This window comes from Acomys minous, assembly GCF_964271855.1.
Source record: "Acomys minous genome assembly, chromosome: 2".
NCBI lineage: Eukaryota > Metazoa > Chordata > Mammalia > Rodentia > Muridae > Acomys > Acomys minous.
This window is the reverse complement of record NC_140484.1, coordinates 57,709,476-57,732,059: the sequence shown is the minus strand read 5'-3', so window position 1 is coordinate 57,732,059 and position 22,584 is coordinate 57,709,476. Positions and strand designations below refer to the sequence as shown.

At 47.8% G+C, this 22,584-nt stretch overlaps 1 protein-coding gene across 2 annotated transcripts in view; it reads left to right on the top strand.

Moving 5' to 3' along the window:
- The first annotated feature begins 7,159 nt into the window (after window positions 1-7,159).
- AP2A2 (adaptor related protein complex 2 subunit alpha 2) overlaps window positions 7,160-22,584 on the top strand; it is a 69,810-nt gene continuing 54,385 nt past the window's right edge. For both annotated transcript variants that reach the window (XM_084771849.1, XM_084771848.1), the window contains exon 1: window positions 7,160-7,387. In XM_084771849.1, coding sequence (XP_084627975.1) covers window positions 7,321-7,387 — 67 coding nt within the window. In that variant the 5' untranslated portion in view covers window positions 7,160-7,320. The remainder of the gene's footprint in view (window positions 7,388-22,584) is intronic.

Here is a 22,584-nt window from a genome sequence, read left to right as displayed (position 1 = left end):
AGTTCCTGCCTCACAAACACAGTGACGCACGCCTGCAATCCCAGCACTCGGGAGGCAGAGGTAGGCGGATTGATGTGAGTTTGAGGCCAGCCTGGCTTACAAAGTGAGTTCAGGACAGCCAAGGCTACACAGAGAGAAACCCTGTCTCGAAAAACCAAAACCAAACCAAACCAAACAAAAAAACAAAAAACAAAACCCAACTAGAACTGAAAGCAGGAATCCCGCCTTTGCCGCCATTTCCAGCAGCTTCAGGGGATGATCTTCAGGAGCCTGAGAAGATCCTTTCAGTGTCTTTTTTTTTTTTTTTAATTTATGTGCATTGGTGTGAGGGTGTCAGATCTTGGAGTTACAGACAGTTGTGAGCTGCCATGTGGGTGCTGGGAACTGAACCCAGGTCCTCTGGAAGAGCAGGCAATGCTCTTAACCACTGAGCCATCTCTCCAGTCACCCCCTTTCAGTGTCTTATACACTCCCAAAGTCAAAGGAGTGGCCAGACAGGTTCAAGCATTGAAATCTGCAAATTCCTTTCTTTGCATTAATTCTGGGAATTTCTGGCATCTTAATTGTATTTGATAACAGCAGTAAAGAGAGGGGTGCTGGACTGCCCAAACTGGATGTGTTTATGCCTTTCCATTGTGTTAGATATTTCCCCCCCAAGACAGAGTTTCTCTGTGTAGCCTTGGCTGTCCTGGACTCACTTTGTAGACCAGGCTGACCTCGAACTCACAGTGATCCACTTGCCTCTGCCTCCCGAGTGCTGGGATTACAGGCATGGGACACCACGCCTGGCTCTCCTTGTTGTTTCTGACGACCACAGGTGATTATCTAATTGCAGAGATAGCCACTGGGTCTGAGGACTTCTGCTTCCCAGGTCCTCTCCAAGAGCAACAAGTGCTCTTACCCACTGGACCGTCTCTCTTGTCCCTACAGTTTCTTTCACACCAATCTTTTACTTTTGGCAACAAGGTATCACATAGCCCAGGCTGTGTTTGAACTTGCCAAGGAGAATATGACTTTAAACTTCCTGATCCTCCTGTCTTCATTTTTCCAGTGCTCTTCTTACAGGTAAGCATCATCACGCCCAGTTTTATGTATCAAACCCAGGGCTTTGGGCATGTTAGGCAAATACTCTACCAACTGAGCTTTATCCCCAGTGACGAACTCATGTGTGTGTGTGTGTGTGTGTGTGTGTGTGTGTGTGTGTGTGTCTTTCCATAATGTCAGAATGTAGGTCACAGGATCTAGGCTAATAGAGTTAAAGGGAGCACTCAGGCGTGGTGGTACACACCTTTAATCTTAGCACTTGGGAGGCAGAGGCAGGTGCACTGTTGTGAGTTCAAGGTCTGCCTGGTCTAGAAGGCTAACACAGAAAGATCATCTCAAAACCAACCCCCGCACCCCCAAAAAAACAGAGTTAAAGGGAGCTGGATGTGGTGGCATTTGGGAAGTAAAGGTAGGAAAATTAGGAGTTGAAGCTCATTCTTGGCCCCATAGTGAGTTTGAGGCCTGCCTGGACTACAGGAGAAGGTCTTAAAACAAAATAAAACAAAACAAACTAGGGCTGGAGGGATGGCTCAGCGGTTGAGAGCGCTGACTGTTTTTCCAGAGGTCATGAGTTCAATTCCCAGCAACCACATGGTGGCTCACAACCATCTATAATATGATCTGATGGCCTCGTCTGGCCTGCAGATGTACATGCAGGCAGAACTCTGTATACATAATAATAAATAAATAAATCTTTAAAAAAACTAACTAAACCAAAACAACAACAAACACCCCCTCCTTCATCCCAAAACTGAAAACAGGAGCAAAACCAAACATACATAAAAGAAATAAGGGAGTTGGAGACTTGGCCCAGTGGTTAAAAGAACTGGTTGCTGGCTGGCGTGGTGGCACACGCCTTTAATCCCAGCACTCGGGAGGCAGAGGCTGGGGGATCGATGTGAGATCGAGGCCAGCCTGGTCTACAAAGTGAGTCCAGGACAGCCAGGGCTACACAGAGAAACCCTGGGATTAAAGGCTTGTGCCACCACTACAGGCTAAGGGCATTTTTTAAATTAGTGATTGATATAGGAAGGCCCAGCACATTGTGGGTGGGGGCACCTCTGGCACTGGGCTGGTGGTCCTAGGTTCTATAAGAAAGCAGGTTGATGTGAGTTTAGTGTTGCTTCCTTTAATCCAAGCACTCAGCAGGCAGAGACTGGTAGATGTCTGAGTTGAAGGCCAGCCTGGTCTACAGATCAAGTTCCAGAATAGCCAGGGCTACCTAGAGAAACACTGTCTCTGAGAGAGAGAGAGAGAGAGAGAGAGAGAGAGAGAGAGAGAGAGAGAGAGAGAGAGAGCGCGAGCGCGAGAGAAAGCGCTGAATAAGCTATGAGGAGCAAGCCAGGTTTGATTTTCCTGCCTTCCCCAAATCGCTGCTTTTGGCCATGGTGTTCCATTACAGTAAGAGTAACCCTATAGAAGGTTTCTATTATTTACCGCTTTACAGAGGTGAAGAGGCCTCTATATTCAAAGAAGTCTTACTGAAGACAGAGGCAAGCGCTTCTATGCATGCAGTCAGATAGGAAATGAACAAACCCAAAGGGAGAGCCGCTGGCCATGTGCAGGGCCATGGAGGTAAAGAGCAGGCCTGGGCCCAGATGGAAAAATGACTCCAGAAGGACTGATGGACAGACTGAAGTTGGAGTGGACAGTGACAAGTAGATGTCATGCTAAGCCAAAGCCCCAGGGGACAATAAGAATTTTTTTTTTTTTGGCTTATCCATCCCTTGAGGCACATTCTGCATGGGATGGTCAGGTGACAGTTTATTGGGTCATATCTCTAGCACCACTACTATGATAGTGTTAGGTGTCTCTTCTTTTAAGCGATCCAGGGTAAGGAGGTAAGGAATTGCATCCTTTTTGGTCTGGTGAATTCAATACATGCAAAAGCCTTGGCATGCTGGCCAGGGGCAGGGGCAGGGGCAGGGGCAGGAGCAGGGGCAGGGGCAGGGGCAGGGGCAGGGGCAGGGGCAGGGGCAGGGGCAGGGGCAGGGGCAGGGGCAGGGGCAGGGGCAGGGGCAGGGGCAGGAGCAGGGGCAGGGGCAGGGGCAGGGGCAGGGGCAGGGGCAGGGGCAGGGGCAGGGGCAGGGGCAGGGGCAGGGGCAGGGGCAGGGGCAGGGGCAGGGGCAGGCAAATCTCTTAGATTAAGCGTAGTCTGTTTCACAGAGCAAGGTCTAGGACAGCCAGGGCTACACAGAGAAACCATGCTTTGAAAAAACAAACAAACAAACAAACAAACAAACAAAGAAACCAACAAAAAAGACCTGCCTGGCTTTTCTACCCCTCCCCCCCCAGGCAAGGTTTCTCTGTGTAGCCCTGGACCAGACTAGTCTCCAACCAAGAGATTCACCTACCTCTGCTTCCTGAGTGTTGGGATTAAAGGTATACAACACCACCAACCAGCAAGGCATGGCTTTTCTGAGACCGTTTTATTGCTCTCATGTGTCCCAGTGTTCCAACGTACTTCAACAAGCTCGTAGGTGGTGACCTTGCAACTTGTTAGGAATGTCATTATCAGGCTGTGCCTCGTGGGTGGTGCTGGAAAGGTGGTGGTGCCCCCGTGCATGAACGAGATACAGAGTCTCCCCGCCTCGCTATCTGCATTCAGAATAGCGCCAAACGCTGCTTGTAAAATGGAGTCACCCAAGGCAAGGCTCAGCCTCAAAGCCATGGCTCCACATAATATGTAGTAACTTAGAGCAGGGCACGGCCTCATCTCTACATGAAGTGAGTACCTTGCCACTAAGCTACAGCATCAGCTGTTAAAAAGACTCTTTTCAAGGCCATTGTCATCTACATAGCAAGTTTGAGGCCAGCCTGAGTCCCACGAGACCCTGTCTACACCAAAATTAATTTTGAGACAGTCTCATTAACTTGCCTGTCTGGTCTTATACCTCCAATCCTCTTTCCTTAGCATCCTAAGTAGCTGGGATTATGAGGTATGAACCACCATGCTTAATGACGTTTGTTTTATTTCTCTGTTGTCATGGAGAATCATGTGCATGATGTCTTGTTTTACTACTAGCCACGTCAGAGGTTTTGAATGCCTCCATGTCTGCATATCATTTGTGACAGGGGTTAGCGTGCTTTCAGGACCTAGCCTTCCCTGAGTCCTTGTCACTTTTCTCTTTTTCAAGATAGGGTTTCTTTGTGTAGCCCTGGCTGTCCTAGAACTAGCTCTGTTGACCAGGCTGGCCTTGAATTTATAGAGATCCACCTGCCTCTACCTCCAGAGTGCTGGGATTAAAGGCATGAGCCACCACCATACCTGGCTCCTTGTCACTTTCTTTCTTTCTTTCTTTCTTTCTTTTTTTTGGTTTTTCGAGACAGGGTTTCTTGGTGCAGCCTTGGCTGTCCTGGACTCACTTTGTAGACCAGGCTGGCCTCGAACTCACAGAGATCCACCTGCCTCTGCCTCCCGAGTGCTGGGATTCCAGGCGTGGGCCACCACGCCTGGCTCTCCTTGTCATTTCTGACGACCACAGGTAATTATCTAATTGCAGAGATAGCCACTGGGTCTGAGGACTTCTGCTTCCCTGCCCTTCAATATACTCAGGACCTAGCCACACCTATACTAGGCAAAGAACCCCAACATTCTGTAAGGTTCGCTATCCGTCACCTACTGAAGAAACTCTAGAAAGGAAACTGGGCCATTTGCAAACCTGGCAGGTGAGAGCAGATCCAGGTGAGCACAGAGACAGACAAGGCCAGCCAGTGCCTCAGAAGCTGTCGGTCTGGGATGCTGGGCTTCGCTCCTTATACACCTGCAGCTGGAGCTCGCAGAACCCTTCCGTCCTAGTGGTTATGGAGGAAGACAGGGCTCTCAGTGCCTTCTGCCCCTTGGGGGAAACAGTGATGAGGCTGATGTGACAAGTCTCTAGTCCAGATAACTTAAATGGAATTGTCCCCAAGGGCTGACTGTTACCAAAGGCAGCCTCTCTGTCAGCCAGTTGTTTGGAAGGGTCATGTGCTCAGGATGGAGGCTTGGGTGGGGAAAGTGCTCAGGGGGCCTGTGCATCTGGGAGGGCAAATGTGCTGGCTGGGGGTGGAGGCTTTCCTAAGGCCACTTGTCAGGCCTGATGTGCCACACTTGTGTGAGACCATATTAGTTACTGTTTTGTTGTTTTTGGGTTTTTTTTTTTTTTTTTTTGATGTGACAAAAGCAAGTTAAGAAGAGGAGGTTTTTGGCCGGGCATGGTGGCACACACCTTTAATCCCAGCACTTAGGAGGCAGAGGCAGGTGGATCGTTGTGAGTTCGAGGCCAGCATGGTCTACAAAGCGAGTCCAGGACAGCCAAGGCTAACACAGCGGGACTCTGTCTCAAAAAACAAAAACAAAACAAAACAAAAAACCCCAAAATACCAAACCCAAATCAACCAACCAACCAAAACAAAACAAAACAAGAAAAGGAGGTTTTGTCGAAGCTCACAGTTGGGGGATATAGTCTCCTGGTGGGATGTCATGGTTTGTAAGAGCTTAGGCATCTGGTCACATTGTCACTACAGCCAGAAAACAGATGAATGGTGCTGCTCAGTTCCTTTTCTTTTTTAATTGATCTCAGTCAAGCTAATCTAGAAACTTCTTAACAGACCTGCCCAGATGTTTGTTTTCACGATGATTGTAAATGCCCTCAAACTTACAACCAAAATTAACCATCTTCTGAGATGATGGCTCAGCAGGTAAAGGTGCTTCCTGGGACTCACAAGATGGATGGTGTCCTCTGAGTTTCACATTGCATACCCCTCAATAAATACATTATGATAAAATTACAATAAAATGTATTAATTTTTTTTTGTTTGTTTTTTGAGACAGGATTTCTCTGTGTAGCCTTGCCCGTCCTGGACTCACTTTGTAGACCAGGCTGGCCTCGAACTCACAGCGATCCGCCTGCCTCTGCCTCCCGAGTGCTGGGATTAAAGGCGTGCGCCACTACGCCCGGCTGTATTTTAAAATATTAATAATCACAGATAGGGTGACTGTGGTGAATCTCACAGTTAGTGCCATGGAGGAGTCTGAGACCTGCCTGCAGCCTCTTTCCTGTCTGGACACAGGCATCGGGTTCCTATTGCTGCCTGCCCAGCACTCCTCATGTAGCTCGTAAGCATCCTTTTCATGGGGCGGACAAACTGGAGACTAAACACCTCTGCCAGAAGGTGGCTGTGGGAAGTTTATTCCCTGCTGCTGGTCCTTTGTCTCTTAGAATTTCGTCAGGCAACTCAGTAGCCTTGCCAGAGTTTTGGCTTATTATGTTCTCAGTTTCTTCCACTAGTCCTGGGGCCTTAGTGGGGCGCCTGATTCACGGGAGGGCCTGACCTCTCCTGGCTGCGCTCCACCCCGACTGTGTAACAGTGAATGAGAAAGGACAAAGTCCTGCCTAGGCCACGATAGCCACCTGAGATGAGGTGCTTCTATTTCACAGACATCTGGCTTACAGAAGAGAGCTGGGGAAGGGCCACCCTGCTTTTCATTTCTCGTACTGTTGGGCCCGGCCGTGCCCTTTGCAAAATGGGGCCATAGGAAGGATCCAACGGGCTCATCTCTCTAGAGAGCGGAAGAAGGGAGCAAAAGCAAAAGGCAAAAGGGCCTGGGTAGGCGCTGAGAGTTGTACCCCGGAGAGCAGCCATCTCAGCAAGGGTGGCTAGTCTGTCTTCAGGCCTCAGTTTCCCCATTTGTAAGGAAAGTGGTGACCTAAGCGGCGTTTCCTTAGGTCCTGGCTTTGAGGCTTGCAAGAGCTTCACGTCGGTGGCTTGGGGAAATGGGTCAGTCCTACCGCCAGGGCGCTGGGGCTGGTTTGCAGGTGCTAGTGCAGGCTCCCAACCCCGTTCATGTGTGACACAGGGCAGTTCCCGCACTGGTGTCAGTGTCCCTGTCTATGTAAAGCCGGGCTAACGCGAGAAAGCCAGATCCGGGGCTACGCAGGTATACATTGGAACGATTTTTGATAACAGGAGGCGCGGCGCCTGCGCGCTCCGAACATCTCGGGTTCTCCTGGCGGTGATCCAGTCCCATACCGCGCCACGCCCCCCCACCCCCCTGCTCTATCCCAGCACCGCGAGAATGCGCACGCCCTCTCTCGCACCGCCCGTCGCCGGGCGCGAGGCTCAGCGTGCGCGCCGGCGCGTGCGTCGTGCGTGCTCGCGCGCGCGACCCAGCGAGCGGCGCTCGGGGGCCCAAGGCGGCTGTGGCTAGGCGGGTCCGCGCTCCTGGGCTCCTCGGCGTGACGGCCGCGCCCGCTTTCTTCCAGCCAGCCTCCGAGGCCGCTCCCGGACGCAAAGATGCCGGCCGTATCCAAGGGCGAGGGGATGCGAGGCCTAGCGGTCTTCATCTCCGACATCCGCAACTGTAAGTGCCAGACGCCGGGCGGGCCTGAGCGGGGGCGCGGCCGGGGGTCCGCAGGTGCGGCCGGGGGCCTGGGGGTTCAGCCCCGACAGGGAGGGGCTTGTGGGTGGGCGCGCGGGTGGGCGCAGGCCTGGGAAGGAGGGCTGCGGGGTGCAGATCGCGCGGTGGGGCGGGGGTCCCGCGTGGGCGCTTAGGGTGCAGAGCGCGCGTCCAGGGTGCACATCTGGCGGGAGTTAGTTGCCTGCTGCGGGGGCCCAGACTTGGGTGTTGGTGTTGGTGTTCCTGGTCCTGACCTCACCGTGGGGTTTGGAATGGTGATTCATGCCAGCGTGCGGGGCAGGGTCCTGGAGATGTAAATCTGGCAGTAGGGTTGAGATAAGAGCAGAGGTGTTAGGTAGAGATCTCGGGTTGCGGACCCTTGGTGGAGTGGGTACAAGTATGTATGGGTTTGGGCGGCTAGGGACTGCCTGTGGGTGTTAAGACTGAGGTGCGGGGTTTAGGTGTCTTGAAATCTAGGGGTAGCGACGGGAGTGCGGGGCGGGGTGTCTGTGGGGTTTGTGGCACGGTCGAGGGGCTTCCGGCCCAAGACGCCCCTCCCCAGCATGATGTCATCTTGGTCTTTCTAGTAATGGAGCCTTTAACCCAGCCTTTTCCAAAATAGCGTGGATTTTTCTCTTTGGACGGGGATCGGGACACCGTAAGTCTAGGACCCAATTCAGGCGGCATGTTGGACGATGATTAGATCTCACCCACTGCGATTAAAGTGACTCATTCCCCCAGGGAACCGGCAGCAGTCGGGTGTGGATGCTGGAAGCTGCGCTTGCTTTTCTGCTGAGCAGTTCTGTAGCCAGTGTCCCCTGGGTGGAAAAAAAAAAAAGTCCGCTCAAAGTGAAATGGGTCGGAAGGTTAAAGGTCAGGTAGGGCGGGTGCCCAGGACTTTGGCTTACAGAAACTTCTGAGAGCTATCAGACACCCCCTTACTGGGGAGAAGAAAACCATTTTCCTGTCAGTTGTTTATTTTTATTTTTTTCTTGGTGTCCAGCAAATAGCTGACTCCATGATTTTTGTTACTTTAGAGATTAGTATGTGTCCTGAGGAATTTTGATTATTGCTGTCGTCATGTTAACACTTCATTTTACACTGTGTTCTCTAAGACCCGGGTGCAGGACCCCAGCTTGCCTGCAGGGTCTGTAGGACTCTGAAAGAATAGATTTCTGTCCCTCTCTGCTCTGCAAAGATACAGGTATCCTTGGATCAGAGCTTAACAAAAATTTAGACAGTAACATTCATAGTCATGCTGCATTTTTTATTTTCTTTAAGTTTTTGTAAAAAAAACCTTAAGTGTGTGTGTGTTTGTGTGTGTGTGTGTCTGTCTGTCTGTCTGTCTGCCTGTCTGTCTGTGTAGGTGTATTCACCCATGATGCCTTTGTGGTGATCAGAGGACAATTGTCTCTCAGAAGTCCCTTTCCCCCTTTCATTTTTAGGGTGGTAGCAAGTATCTTTACCCACCCCCCCCATCTCCCCAGCTCCATCCTTCTGTTTTCTGAAGAGGATTACACTGTACAGGACGTTCAGGGTGAGAGCCAGTTTCTCCTCCAGCTAGTTACCACTTGTTGGATGGGTGTCCTGAGTTTGATCAGAGGCAGCACATAGTGAGAACTTGGTAAATAACTTATTGGCTGACTGGAGAGCAAGCCTTCCCTCCCTTGGCACAGCTGATCTTTGGGGGATGATTGGCATTTTTGCTGGGGGGGGGGGGACAGTTCTTTGTTTCAGAGGATGTTTGGCAGCACTAGGAGCCTCAGTTGTAACAGTGGTAAATTGTTCCCCAGAGGTGTATGGAATGTGCAAGACCATCCCAGAGGAGCCATTGGAAGAGGGAGTACCTGGTACCTGGGCCTGCCTCTCTGAGTGCCAGGTCTCTGTGTGATCCAGCGTTGTCTCAGAAGTGCCTTCCTGCCTTGCTGTCAGGTCTCTCTCAACACTGTGGCCCTGCTCTCTGGAGCAGTGTCCTCTGTTGTAATGCTGTCTTTTCCAGTGCCAGTGGAGTCTTATGTCCTGCTGTACAGGAAGTGCCAAAGTAAGGGCTCTCTGTGCCTTGCTCTTCACTTCACCCTTTTCGTGCCCCTCAGTGTCTGGCACACAATATGTGCTCTGTGAGTGAGTCAGCTCCAAGCAAGGCCCAGAAGTTCTCACTTGGGAGTGGAGAACCAGAGCTGGGTGAACTTGATCCCTAGACCCTGAGGGGGCATGGGGGGGTATCACTGCTTCTCCTTTTCCTGATTTTGTGTTTACTGTTTTCTCATGATGAGAGTGAGGGGTAGCTCCGTGGAGAGAGGGTCCCAGGTCAGCCTTCAAGGCGCTGTGCTGGATCCTGGCTTTGCTACCAGCCCTGTAGCTGGAAGTTGCCATTCAGTGAGCCTTGGTTCTCAAAGGGTTAGTTATAAGCTGAAGTGTCTTCAAAGCCTGCTTCATGTCTGTTTCAGCAGCGTGTGTGTGTGTGTGTGTGTGTGTGTGTGTGTGTGTGTGTGTGTGTGTTTTAATCTGGCGTTTCTCTCTTTGAAGGCCTGTGTTGAATGAGCACTGAGAGGAAGGGAAGGGTCAAGGGGAGCAAAGGGATGTGTGAGCTGGGAGGCTCTGGCTTCAGTTACTAGCTTACTCTTTTAGCACGGTAGCCACCAACCTGCTCCCTGTGGCTTAGACCTGTAGCTTTGCAGCTCAGGTAACAGAATTTAGTCTCATAAAAATAACTTGCTCTTTCCTGGTCTGCTTTAGCTAGAGCCTGTGAATTTAGAAAAGTGATTTCAGTGTGTTAGAGTCCTGTAAATTGCTTCTGTTTCTCTTGCATTTATTTATTTATTTATTTGTTTTATGTGTATATGTGTCTGCTTGTTTATATGTGTATCACGTGCATGAACGTGTCGGAAGAGGTCAGAAGGTCTTGTATTCCCTGAAAGAGGACTGAGAGGTGTGGTTGGTGGTTCCTGGGAACAGAACCTGTGTCCTTCCCAAGAGCAGCAAGTGTTCTTATTTAAATAACATCTTATTTCTTATTTAAATAACGTCTGTCTGTCTGTCTGTCTGTCTATCTATCATGTCTGTCTGCATGCCACATGTGTGCCTGGTGCCCATGGAAGTCAGAAGAGGACATCAGATCCCTTGGACCTGGAGTTATAGGTAGTTTTTAGCAGTCATACGGGTGCTAAGAATTGAACCTGTATCCTGCAGGAGCAGCCAGTATTCTTTTTTTTTTTTCTTCCCTTCTCGACACAAGGTCTCTCTGTGTAGCCTTGGCTGTCCTGGACTCACTTTGTAGACCAGGCTGGCCTCGAACTCACAGTGATCCACCAGCCTCTGCTTCCTAAGTGCTGGGATTAAAGGCATGCGCCACCACCACTCGGCCCATTTCTCTCTTCTTAAGTTGTCATGAAAAACATTTTGGGCTGGTAAGATAGCTCTACTGGTAAGGTGCTAACTGCCAAACCTGATGACCTGAGCTCCGTGCCTGGAGCCCACGTGGTGGAAGGAGAGAACTGCCACAGACAAATTGTTCTTTAGCCTTTACATCCCATGGAGGCATGTTAGCTGTGGCCCATGCTGCTAAAGGGAAATTGAAGGTTTTTGTTTTTTTTTTGTCCAAGTTGAAATAGTTTCTTGGGCTGGAGAAATGGCTCAGTGGTTAAGAGCACCGCCTGCTCCTCCAGAGGTCCTGAGTTCAATTCCCAGCAAGCACATGGTGGCTCACAACCATCTACAATGTTATCTGATACCCTCTTCTGCAGATAAAGCACTCATATACAATAAATACAATAAATAAATCTTTAAAAAATTTCTTACTTTGAAATAATTATAGATTCATAGGAAGTTGTGAAGAAGTTGGTGGGAAGGTCTTTGGCATCCTTCACACCACCTTTCCTGATGTGGACATCTTTTGTAATTAGGGTATTTCCAACATGGGAAAACTGACATTAGTACAAACCATTGGGCTAATTAGATATCATTATGTTGATTGTTTATTGATGCTGGGGATTGAACCCAAGGCCTTGAGTATTTCAGCCCCTAGTTGCCAGTAGTTTTACTTGTCCTCATGTGTATCTGAGCTTGTGAGATGCTGTGTGGTTATACTTTGAGTAGCTTCGAGTGACTTCCGCCTCTGTGAGGGACTGCTCTGTTCTGTTACCATGAAGCTCCCTGGCATTAGCTCATAGCCACACCCACCGCCTCCCACCATGACAACTGCTGCTAATCTGCTCTCCAGCTCTGTAATTTGGTGATCTTAAGGATGTCACACAAATGGAACTGTACAGTGTGTGACCTTTGGAAATTGGCTTTTTCACTCAGTGTGGTCCTTGACAAACATATAGGCTGTTGTGTTGATGTGTTCCAAGGAAACTAAAACCCTTCTAGCCAGGGGCAGTGGTGGCGCACACCTTTAATCCCAGCACTCGGGAGGCTGAGGCAGGCGGATTGCTGTGAGTTCAAGGCCAGCCTAGTCTACAAAGTGAGTCCAGGATGGCCAACATAACTTAGAGAAACCTTGTCTCAAAAAACAAACTAAAAACCCTTCTGAGATTTGGAGTTTGGGATTTTGTTTGCTTTTCCTTAAATGATCTCCACGAAGGAGAACCATATAGAACTTATTTCTTGTCTTCCTCATTAGTGTTTGCACTGCTGAGGATGCAACCTAGGCCTCACTCCTGTTAGAGCACTGCCACTGAGCCTGGTCTGTTTGTACTGCTACTGAGACGCTACCAATTCCATATGCTTGGGAAGACCAGTTTTCCTCAGCTAAGATGGTTTGGCCTGACATCATTTTTCTTCTTAATAATATGCATAAAAGCAATGCACAGTCCGTGAAACTCTAGCTTTGAATTTTGGTCTTTTCCTGGGCTGCTTGTGGTATATGATCTTTCCGCAGTACTGAGCAGTAACTGTAAATGCAGCATCCCCTCAGTCCCTGGCCACCAGTGTAGACACGTGTGATTCTGCAGTGCGCTGTACTCCTGGGCCTGAGGCTCTGGGTTAAGGGTATTCAGTGCCTTTTCTGCTACAGTATTTTCCCCTTACTGCTGCTTTACTGGAGCACAGCTTCATCGCATGCTGAAGAGCATCTTTTTCTAACGCTGCTGACTGAACGAGCATGGCAAGCTGAGATTGACTGTAGAGTAGGCAGGACTACAGTAGAAAGACCTTGTGAGACTAGTCATATTGCCATGGACAGAAAATTGCAAAAATTCCTATGTATCCCTGTCTGTGGGGCTTAGAGGTGATGTGGGTGCATTTCTTATGATTGGATGCCTCATACGTGATCATTGTAGGAGCTCCAGGGACGGAAGATAGGAGGGTAGGCAACTGATGCCTTGTGTGTTCCTAAGAGCAGGTCGGCTTGCTGTGCTCAGCTGGCAGGGTCGCTATGGCGGATGCCCCTTTCAGTTGTACTTGAGCATTACTGAAGTCTCAGACATTTATTTGCTCGTAGACACTCAGTTATTAGCCATAAGTTGGACACGGAGAAATGGAGCATAACAGTTCAAAATCTGCTTAGGCTTAAATCTTTTATTTGTTTGTTTGTTTATTTATTTAATTATTTATTATACAGTGTTTTGCCTACATTTGTGCCTGCGTGCCAGAAGAGGGCACCAGATCTCATTATAGATGGTTGTGAGCTACCATGTGGTTGCTGGGAATTGAACTCATGACCTTTGGAGGAGCAGCCAATGCTTTTAACCACTGAGCCATCTCTCCAACCCCCTGTTTTTGGTTTTTCAAGACAGGGTTTCTCTGTGTAGCCTTAGCTATCCTGGACTCACTTTGTAGACCAGCCTGGCCTAGAACTCACAGTGATCCACCTGCTTTTGCCCCCCAGAGTGCTGGGATTACATGCGGATGCCACTGCCCTGGGCTGTCTTTTGTTTTGTTTTTTTGTTTTTGTTTTTTCTGAGAGAGGTTTTCTCTGTGTAGCTTTGGCTATCCTGGGCTAACTTTGTAGACCAGGCTGGCCTTGAACTCACAGCGATCCTCCTGTCTTTTATTTTCTTTGCTTGACTGACTCCATTTCTTTTCTTTTTCTTTCTTTCTTTTTCTTTTTCTTTTTTTTTTCTGAGACAGGGTCTCTCTGTATTAGCCTTGGCTATTCTGGACTCGCTTTGTAGACCAGGCCGGCCTAGAACTCACAGCGATCTTTTTGTTTGTTTTGTTTTTATGTATACAGTGCTCTGTCTGCAAGAAAACCTGCATGTCAGAAGAAGGCACCAGGCCTCACTGTAGATGGCTGTGAGCCACCACGTGGGTGCTGGGATTTGAACTCAGGACCTTTGGAAGAGTAGCCAGTGCTCTTAACCTCTGAGCCATCTCTCCAGCCCCTGACTCCATTATTTTCAAGACAAGATTTCTCTGTAGCCCTGGCTGTCCTGGAACTTACTCTGTAGACCAAGGTGGCCTAGTAACTCAGATATCTACCTGCCTCTGCCTCCTGAGTGCTGGTATTAAAGGTGTGTGTCACCACACCCAGTGACTTACTCTATAATTGTGTGTTTGTGTGTGTGGTTATGTGCACATGATTGTAGGTGCCCATGGGGCATCAGATGCTCTGGAGCTGGAATTCAAGGTGGTTGTGAGCTGCTTGATTTGGGTGCTGGGGACTGAACTCAAGTCCTCTGTAAGAGCAGTAAAGTCTTAACTGCTGAGCCATCCGTCTAGCCCTTGCTTTACTTTTTCTTTTCTTTTTTTTCTTTTGAGATGGTCTGTCTCTATCTCTGTCTCTGTCTCTGTCTGTCTCTCTCCAGGGTTTCTCTGTGTAGCCCTGGCTGTCCTGGACTCACTCTCTAAAACAGGCTGGCCTCAAACTCACAGCGATCCACCTGTCTTTGCCTCCCGAGTGCTGGGATTAACGGTGTGCACATCCACGCCTGACTCATGCCTAATGCCTAACTTTTTGCTGCCTTTTAAAAAGAACCTTCAGAGTTAAGTCCGTAAAGTTCACTGCTTCTTTCCCGACTGTCCCATTAGAAGGTGCTGACTTTTTGAGAAGAATGCTTGTTTTGCACATTTTCTTTTGCAATCTTCTGCATAATTCATATTCCTTAGAAACACATTTTGAAAACTTGTGACAGTATGGTGAGGGATGAGGAAGGAAGTCTCCGATACAAGCAGGGCTCTACGCTGCACTGCTGGTTGGGCTTCCAGGAAATGCCCACATGATCTTCATAGCACTTTCCCACCCTCCTCTTGTGAATGGCTTCTTTTGTGACGAGTTGGCTGTCCCATTGGTAGCATCTTCCCATGCCAGTACGTAGCAGTAATTTGTTTTTCTTTTTCTTTTTTCCTTTTTTTTTTTTTTTTTTTTTTTTGGAGACGGTTTTTCTGTGTAGCCCTGGCTGTCCTGGGCTCACTTTGTAGAGCAGGTTGGCCTTGAACTCACAGAGATCCATCTGCTTCTGCCTTCCACTTGCTGAGACTAAAGGTGTGTGCCACCACACCCGGCCCTACCAGTAATCTTACCTCCCTTCTCTCTGCCCCTCAAGTTGAGACCATTCTGCTATGTATCCGAGGCTTGCCTTGAATTCATGTGTAGTCCAGATTAGCCTTTGGAGTGTTGGGATTGCAGGTTACTGTGCTTAGTACCTCTCTTACCTCTGAGAATGATTCTTTCTGCTGCTTTGGCAACTGCTTGCAGCAGGGTTCTTAGAAAGGCTGTCTCTGTGGGATTAAATGGCATTTCCTTGGTTTTTAAAAAGCAGATGAGTCAGACTAGAAAGGCAGATGAGCATCTGCTGTAGAAAATGGTTATACAGATATATGGTTTTTTTTGTTTTTGTTTTTTTGAGACAGGGTTTCTCTGTGTAGCCTTGGCTGTTCTGAACTCTCTCTGTAGACCAGGCTGGCCTTGAACTCACAGAGATCATCCTGTCTCTGACTCCCAAGTAGTGGGGTTAAAGGTGTGCACCACATCTGCCAAGCTGCTGTTATATATATATTTTTTTCTTTTAAAATATATTTTAATTTATTCATATTACATCTAAATTGTTATCCCCTCCCTTGTATCCTCCCATTTATCCCTCCCTCCCATTCTCCCCTTACTCCCCTCCCCTATGACTGTGACTGAGGGGGACCTCCTCCCCCTGTATATGCTCATAGAATATCAAGTCTCTTCTTGGTAACCTGCTATCCTTCCTCTGAGTGCCACCCAGAAGCAGAAAGAGTCAAACGGCATATACTCACATATATCTGGACACTAGCCCAAGGGCCATGTCCCATGAAAGTCTTCACTCACCAGGAAAGTGGGACAGAGGGGAGGACATACTATATATATTTTTTTAAGAAGTAGTTTTATCACTGGGAGTGGTGGTGCACGCTTTTAATCCTAGACCTTGGGAGGCAGAGGCAGGTGGATTGCTGTGAGTTCGAGCCAGCCTGGTCTACAAAGCAAGTCCAGAACAGCCAAGACTACACAGAGAAACCCTGTCTGAAAAAAAACAAAACAAAACAAAAGAAACAGTTTTATGTGTATGAGTGTATTGTTTGCGTGCATGTCTGTGTACTGAATGCATGCTTGGTGCCTGAGGTCAGATGTTGGATTCCCTGCAGCTGGAGTTCTGGATGGCTGTGAGTGCTATGTGAAAGCTGGGAATTGCACCCTGGACCTTTACAAGAAAAGCAAAAATTCATTTTTTTTTTCAAGACAGGGTTTCTCTGTGTAGCCTTGGCTGTTCTAGAACTCACTCTGTAGACCAGTCTGGCTTAGAACTCACAGAGATCCGCCTGCCTCTGCTTCCCAAATGCTAGGATTAAAGGTGTGGGCCACCACCACCTGGACGAATATTCTTTTTTTTTTAAATTTTATCTATCTATCTATCTATCTATCTATCTATCTATCTATCTATATCTTTTATACAGCCTTCTGCCTACATGTGTGCCTGTGCACCAGAAGAGGGCACTAGATCTCACTAGTGGTTGTGAACCACCATGTGGTTGCTGGGAATTGAACTCAGGACCTTTGGAAGAACAGCCAGTACTCTTTGTTTTGTTTTGTTTTTTTGGTTTTTCGAGACAGGGTTTCTCTGTGTAACCTTGACTGTCCTGGACTCGCTTTGTAGACCAGGCTGGCCTCGAACTCACAAAGATCTACCTGCCTCTGCCTCCTGAGTGCTGGATTAAAGGCGTGTGCCACCACCACCCGGCCTCAGCCAGTACTCTTAACCTCTGAGCCATCTCTCCGGCCCTGGATGAATATTCTTAACCATTGGACCATCTTCCCGTTCCTGCAAATGGTATTTTGCAGAGCTTACACTAGTATGAGAAGAGCTGAAATATATGGTCTGAACTGAGCAGAAGGGGCTGTGCTCTGGTGCATCTCTCCTGTGGCTGATGCTTCCTTTTCTTTCATTTCTTTTTCTTTCTTTCTTTTTTCTTTCTTTCTTTCTTTCTTTCTTTCTTTCTTTCTTTCTTTCTTTCTTTCTTTCTTTTTTTCAAGACAGGTGTCTCTGTGTAGCTGTGACTGTCCTGGACTCACTTTGTAGACCAGCTTAGCTTCAAACTCAGAGGTCTGCCTGCTTCTGTCTCTCTTGAGTGCTGGGATTACAGGCGTGCGTCTCTGTGCCTGCCTCTGTGACTGGTTCTTGAGCATGAGGCTCCCATGAGCTGAAACTTTAGGATTTTTTTTTTTTTTTTTTTTTTTTTTTTTTTTTTTTTGAGACAGGGTTTCTCTGTGTAACAGCCCTGGCTGTCCTAGACTCTCTTTGTAGACCAGGCTGGCCTCCTTGAACTCATAAAGATCCACCTGCCTCTGCCTCCCATGTGCTGGCATTAAAGGTGTGCGCCACCACGCTAGGCAACTTTAGAGTTTATAAGGTTACAAAAGCCAAAGTATGTTTGTTAATTTGGCAAACTAGTCAGAAATGTTGTTTGGGCCTAGAACTGCCAAGGCAACTCAAGGTTAAGGTTCTTGCTGCCAAGACTGATAACCACAGGTTTTTTTAAAAAAACTAATTTCTTTATTTTTAGTGCATTGGTGTTTTGCCTGCATGTAAGTCTGTGTAAGGGTGTCATATCTTGGAGTTACAGACAGTTGTGAGCTGCCATGTGGGTGCTGGGAATTGAAACCAGGTCCTCTGGAAGAGCAGGCAGTGCTCTTAACCGCTAAGCCATCTCTCTAGCCCCTTTTTGTTTTGCTTTGTTTTTTTTAAAGCATTTTTCACCATCTACTCTTGTTATCAAAGATAGTTCAACTGTTATAACCAGAGTTTGCTCCCCGGGATCCACATGATAGAAAGAAAGATCCATTTCCCTCAAGTTGTTCTCTGACCTTTACACATATATGACGGCACAAGTGTACATACTACGTACACACATACACAAATAAATAAGTAAATGTAACTTAAAAAGAAGGAAAAGACAACTCCCCTTGCCTCATGATGCTGAAACTATGCATGGTAGTGTAAGCCCTCCACAGGCAGGGGGACCGTGCCTTTGATTTCACAGGGAAGTGCCATCACCAACAAAGGCCCGAGCATGGTGGCCCAGCACTCAGGAGGCAAAGGCAAGTGGATCGCTGTGAGTTCAAGGCCAGCCTAGTCTACAAAGTGACTCTAGGACAGCCAAGGCTACACAGAGAAACCCTGTCTCCAAAAACCAAACCAAACCAAACCAAACCAAACCAAACCAAACCAAAACTATCACCATCAAAGGGGAAAAAAAAACCCCTTCTACATCCGAAAACAAAATAAAACAGAAAAACAGTGGACCAACACGGCCATTGGGATGGATAAGATGGGCCTTTGCCTGATAGATTTCTCAGATCTGGGACCAACATCTTGCTTGATGGACTTCTATGATTAGAGTTGGGTGGTCTTACAGGAAACAGAGCAGCGTTATAAATCAGCAATTCCAAGGTAGCTTCGGAAGCCTGTGTGCCTGCATGTAGCCTTGCCCAACAAGCATTCTTTTCAGGTAGAAGTGTATGTGCAGATCCTGCCTGCCTGCCTGCAGATTACTAAGATCCTGTAATGCCCGCCTCCTCCCATTTGGTCAGAAGTGAGTGGCATATGGCCTGATATAAGGCCTGATGTGGACACTGTGGGAACTACAAAGTTGGATGGCTTCTCAGCATCAGTATGTAGAGGCTAAATAAAAATCTCAGTTAGAAACATGCAGATTGAATGGCATTCACCTAACCACTAGCACGCCTGCGATCTGCACGCCTGCAATCTGCAATCTCAGTCCTGCAGAGACGAAGCAGGAGGCTCGGGAACTTCAGGGGGAGACCCTGTTGCAAAACAGCAGCAATAAGAACAAACCCAAACCAAACCAAAGAACAAAAGAAAGTGGATAGGGGTCTTACGCTGCCTTCCACCCAGATTACAAAAACATATAAGGGGAGGCCAGCAAGGCTGACAAGTCCTCAGAACAGTGCCACGTGTGCAGTTTTATTCTGGGAGAATTTCAGGGTGTCTAGGATTAATTGGGTGTTCCTGTGCTGAGATCGGGTAGTGGCAGAGTTTCATAATTAGCCCTGGTGTGGATGTGGCGTTGGTAGGCTTGGCCAAGATGCAGAAAATAGATAGCTTGTGAGTAGACAGAAGTTTCTCTGAGAAATTTCCCTGTACACAGAACTGCTCAAGACCAAGAGACAGTGGGGCCTGAGGTCACAAAGTCACTGTTGCTGGAACCATCCAGGGAACTGGGTGGAGGACCTGGCAGCCATGAATTCCTTGACAGCTTCACCCTTCCCTTCAGTACTGTTGGAGAGGAAGGGCTAGAGGCTCGCAGGTGGGAACGAGGGTAGGTTAGTTCAGAGGGGCTTCTGTGGCTGGAGCACAGGGCACAGAGCTGGGCTGGTGGTAGGCACTGTGGAAGTTTTCAGAGAGGGCTGGGCAGGGGCGTGTCCCGACTTGCCTGGTGCCCCAGTGGACTAGGAGTCGTCCTCTGCAGGTCCTATTCTGTGTTGTCAGGTGTGCAGTCATGTAGCTCACATGCCACCAAAGCTTTGGGCCAGTGGCTATCTTCCTGCATGGTATACTTCCATGGGAAGACCTGTCACCGTGGCTTCTTGTCAGTGTGGCTCCTCTCCCCTGTGTCCCCTGTGCATGTGTGGAGCTTGAAACGACAAATCGGTGAAAACCGTGTTGGCACTGCATTTACCCGTCTCTCATTTACCTTCCTTGGCACCGTGGTTGTGTGTCTGTCTACAGGATGGCTGAAAGGCAGGCAGGCAGGCCGGATTTACATTGGATTGTGTTTGATGAAGATGAAGTGTCTTGTTGGCAAGGCGGGCGGGATGAACCTTCAGGTAGCCCTGGGGCTCGGGCTGCTGGCTCTCTTGGCTCCGAGGCTGCTTCCTCAGGGCAGGCTTTGCTTCCTTCTGTGAAGTGGTGGAGAGCTAGTCTGGGTTCTAGTTGTAGAGTTGTAGTTTAAAAAGCACTAGATTGGTGGTGAAAGCTTTTTTGTTTTTTTTTTGAGTCAGGTTTTCTCTGTGTAGCCTTGGCTGTTGTGGATGAGCTTTGTAGACCAGGCTGGCCTCGAACTCAGAGAGATCTGCCTGTTTCTGCCTACCCGAGTGCTTGGATCACAAGCATGCACCGCTGCACCTGGCTAGATTTTTTTCTTCCTTTCTTCCTTTTTCTCCCAAGACAGGGCTTCTCTGTGTAGTGAAACTCTCAAAATGATGAAAATGTGAGTATTTTTGAGTATTTCTGGTTTGCATTTTTAAATATTTATTTTTATTTATTTTATTTGCATTGGTCTTTCGCTTGCATGTATGTATGTGAGAATGTGTCAGATCCTCTGGAACTGAAGTTTCTGACATTTGTGAATTGCCATGTGGTTGCTGGGAATTGAACTCAGGACCTCTGGAAGAGCAGGCAGTGCTCTTAATGGCTGAGCCATCTCTCCAGCCCCTGGTTTGCATTTTTTATAATTAAAAATATAGTTCTGGGGCTGAATGTGATAGTGCACATTTTTAATCCCAAGACTTGGGAGGCAGAGGCAGGTGGATCTATGAGTTTGAGGCTAGCCTGGTCTACACAGTTCCACGACAGCCAGGGCTACATAATAATAGACCCTGTCTCAAAAAAGAAAGAAAGAAAGAAAAAAAACCCCAAACCCAAAACCAAAAAGCAAGCAAGCAAGAAAAAACATGTCTGGAACCCAGCATTATAGTGCATGCATGTAACCCCAGTACTTGGGAAACAGGCAAGACCAGGCTATCCTTTGCTTCCCAGCAAGTTTGAGGCTAGCCTTAGATCACTTGTGAACCTTTCTGAAACAAACAAACAAATTAATCATAATAAAACATTAAAATCCTCACAAAACTTTTTTATTTTTATTTTTGGTGGAGGTAGTTGCTGCTGGCCACAGTACCAGTAGATCAGAGCCTTGCGCCTATAGAAGTGTGAAAGTCTTTGACAAGTTCTAAGTTTATTGGTGCTGTAGACTGATGTGAGTCTATTTAAAGTAAGTTCTCTGGTAGACTCCTCACCACTCTTAACACACCCACACACCCATCCACCCACACACCCATCCACCCATGGTGATGCCTGCATCAGCTAGGCTGGTCTCCATTTCCTAGGTTCAGTCATTCTCCTGCCTCAGCCTCAGGAATAGCTGGGAAGACAGGTGTGCTCCACCCTGTTGACTGTATTCATCAGTTTTCCATGCTAAGCTTTCCTTGCCATATTTAACTGCATCCTGAATTGTCCCTGTGGAATAGCGAATCCCTTTCTCCTAGGAGGTGAGAGAGCGCAGCTGGAGGGAGCTGCAGGGTAAATATCCCTGCCAGGAGCACCAGGTCTTTCTGCCCCCCACCCCTGCGCCTGGCTCGTCTCTGAAGCTGGCATTAATTTTGTTTTCTGTTTTGAGATCTGGTCTCACTAGGTAGCTCTGGACGCCCTGCAACTCACTATGTAGCCCAGGCTGGCCTGGGCTGGAATGAAAGGCGCACGCTACCCTGCCTGGCTTTTGAAGCTGACATTCTTTCATTGCTTTCCTTCTGGTGAGACGGTGTGGGTCCACTTCTGAGTGCTGTTTCCTTGCTATCATTGCTTTCCTTCTGGTGAGACGGTGTGGGTCCACTTCTGAGTGCTGTTTCCTTGCTATTCTCTGATGTGACATTTACTGCAGACCTAATTTAAAAGTTTTTTGTTTTGGTAAATAAGTAACCTAGAAAACGAGCAGAATATGGAGGTGCACCATAAGAGTCACTGCACTCTGGAGGCGGAGGCAGGAGGATAGTGGGTTTGAGGTGAGGCATAGTGAGACTCACAAAAAATAGAAACCACATATTGTGTGTTATGTTCTTGTTCCAATGCTATACTTTCATTCTTTTTTTGTTTTGTTTTGTTTTTTTCTTTTTTCTTTTTTAGCTTGTTTAGGGGTGGAAGCTGGGGCTGTGGAATCCCTAGGCAAATGCTCTTTACTATTGTATAGTAAATTCCAGGTGATTTTTCTTTCAAAACAAGATCTTATGTAGCCCAGATTGGCCTTGAATTTTGATCCCACTGTCTTTTTAAAAAAAATAATTAATTTATTCATTTATTTATTACGTATACAGTGTTGTGCCTGCATGTAACACCTGCAGGCCAGAAGAGGGCACCAGATTTCATTGTAGATAGTTTTGAGACATCATGAGGTTTCTGGGAATTGAACTCAGGACCTTTAGAAGAGCAGACAGCGCTCTTAACCTCTGAGCCATCTCTCTAGCCCGGATTCCAGCTGCTACCACATCTGAATTGTGTTGTAATGGTTTTTTTAGACAAGGTCTCACTATACAGATCAGGCTGCCAGCCCTGAACTCAGAGATCCACCTGTTTCTGCCTCCTGAGTGCTGGAATAAAGCTTCTTTTGCTGTGAGTTTGGTACAACTCCAACCTTGAAGGGTATTCTGAGGTTGTATATTTCAAATTTCCTTTATTTTTTTTCTAGGTCATGTGTGTGCATGGGCACTGGAGGGTACAGTTTTTAAAATTAGTCAGGGATGGTGACACACCTAATATCAACACTAAATAAATATATAAAATTATTATTATTACTGTTTTGGTTTTTCAAGACAGTTTCTCTGTATAATCCTGGCTGTCCTGGAACTAGGTCTGTAGACCAGGCTGGCCTGAAACTTACAGAGATCTGTCTGCCCCTCACTCTTGAGTGCTGGGATTAAAGCCATGTGCCACCGCAACCATCTAAGATTACTTTTTTGACATGGGTCACAC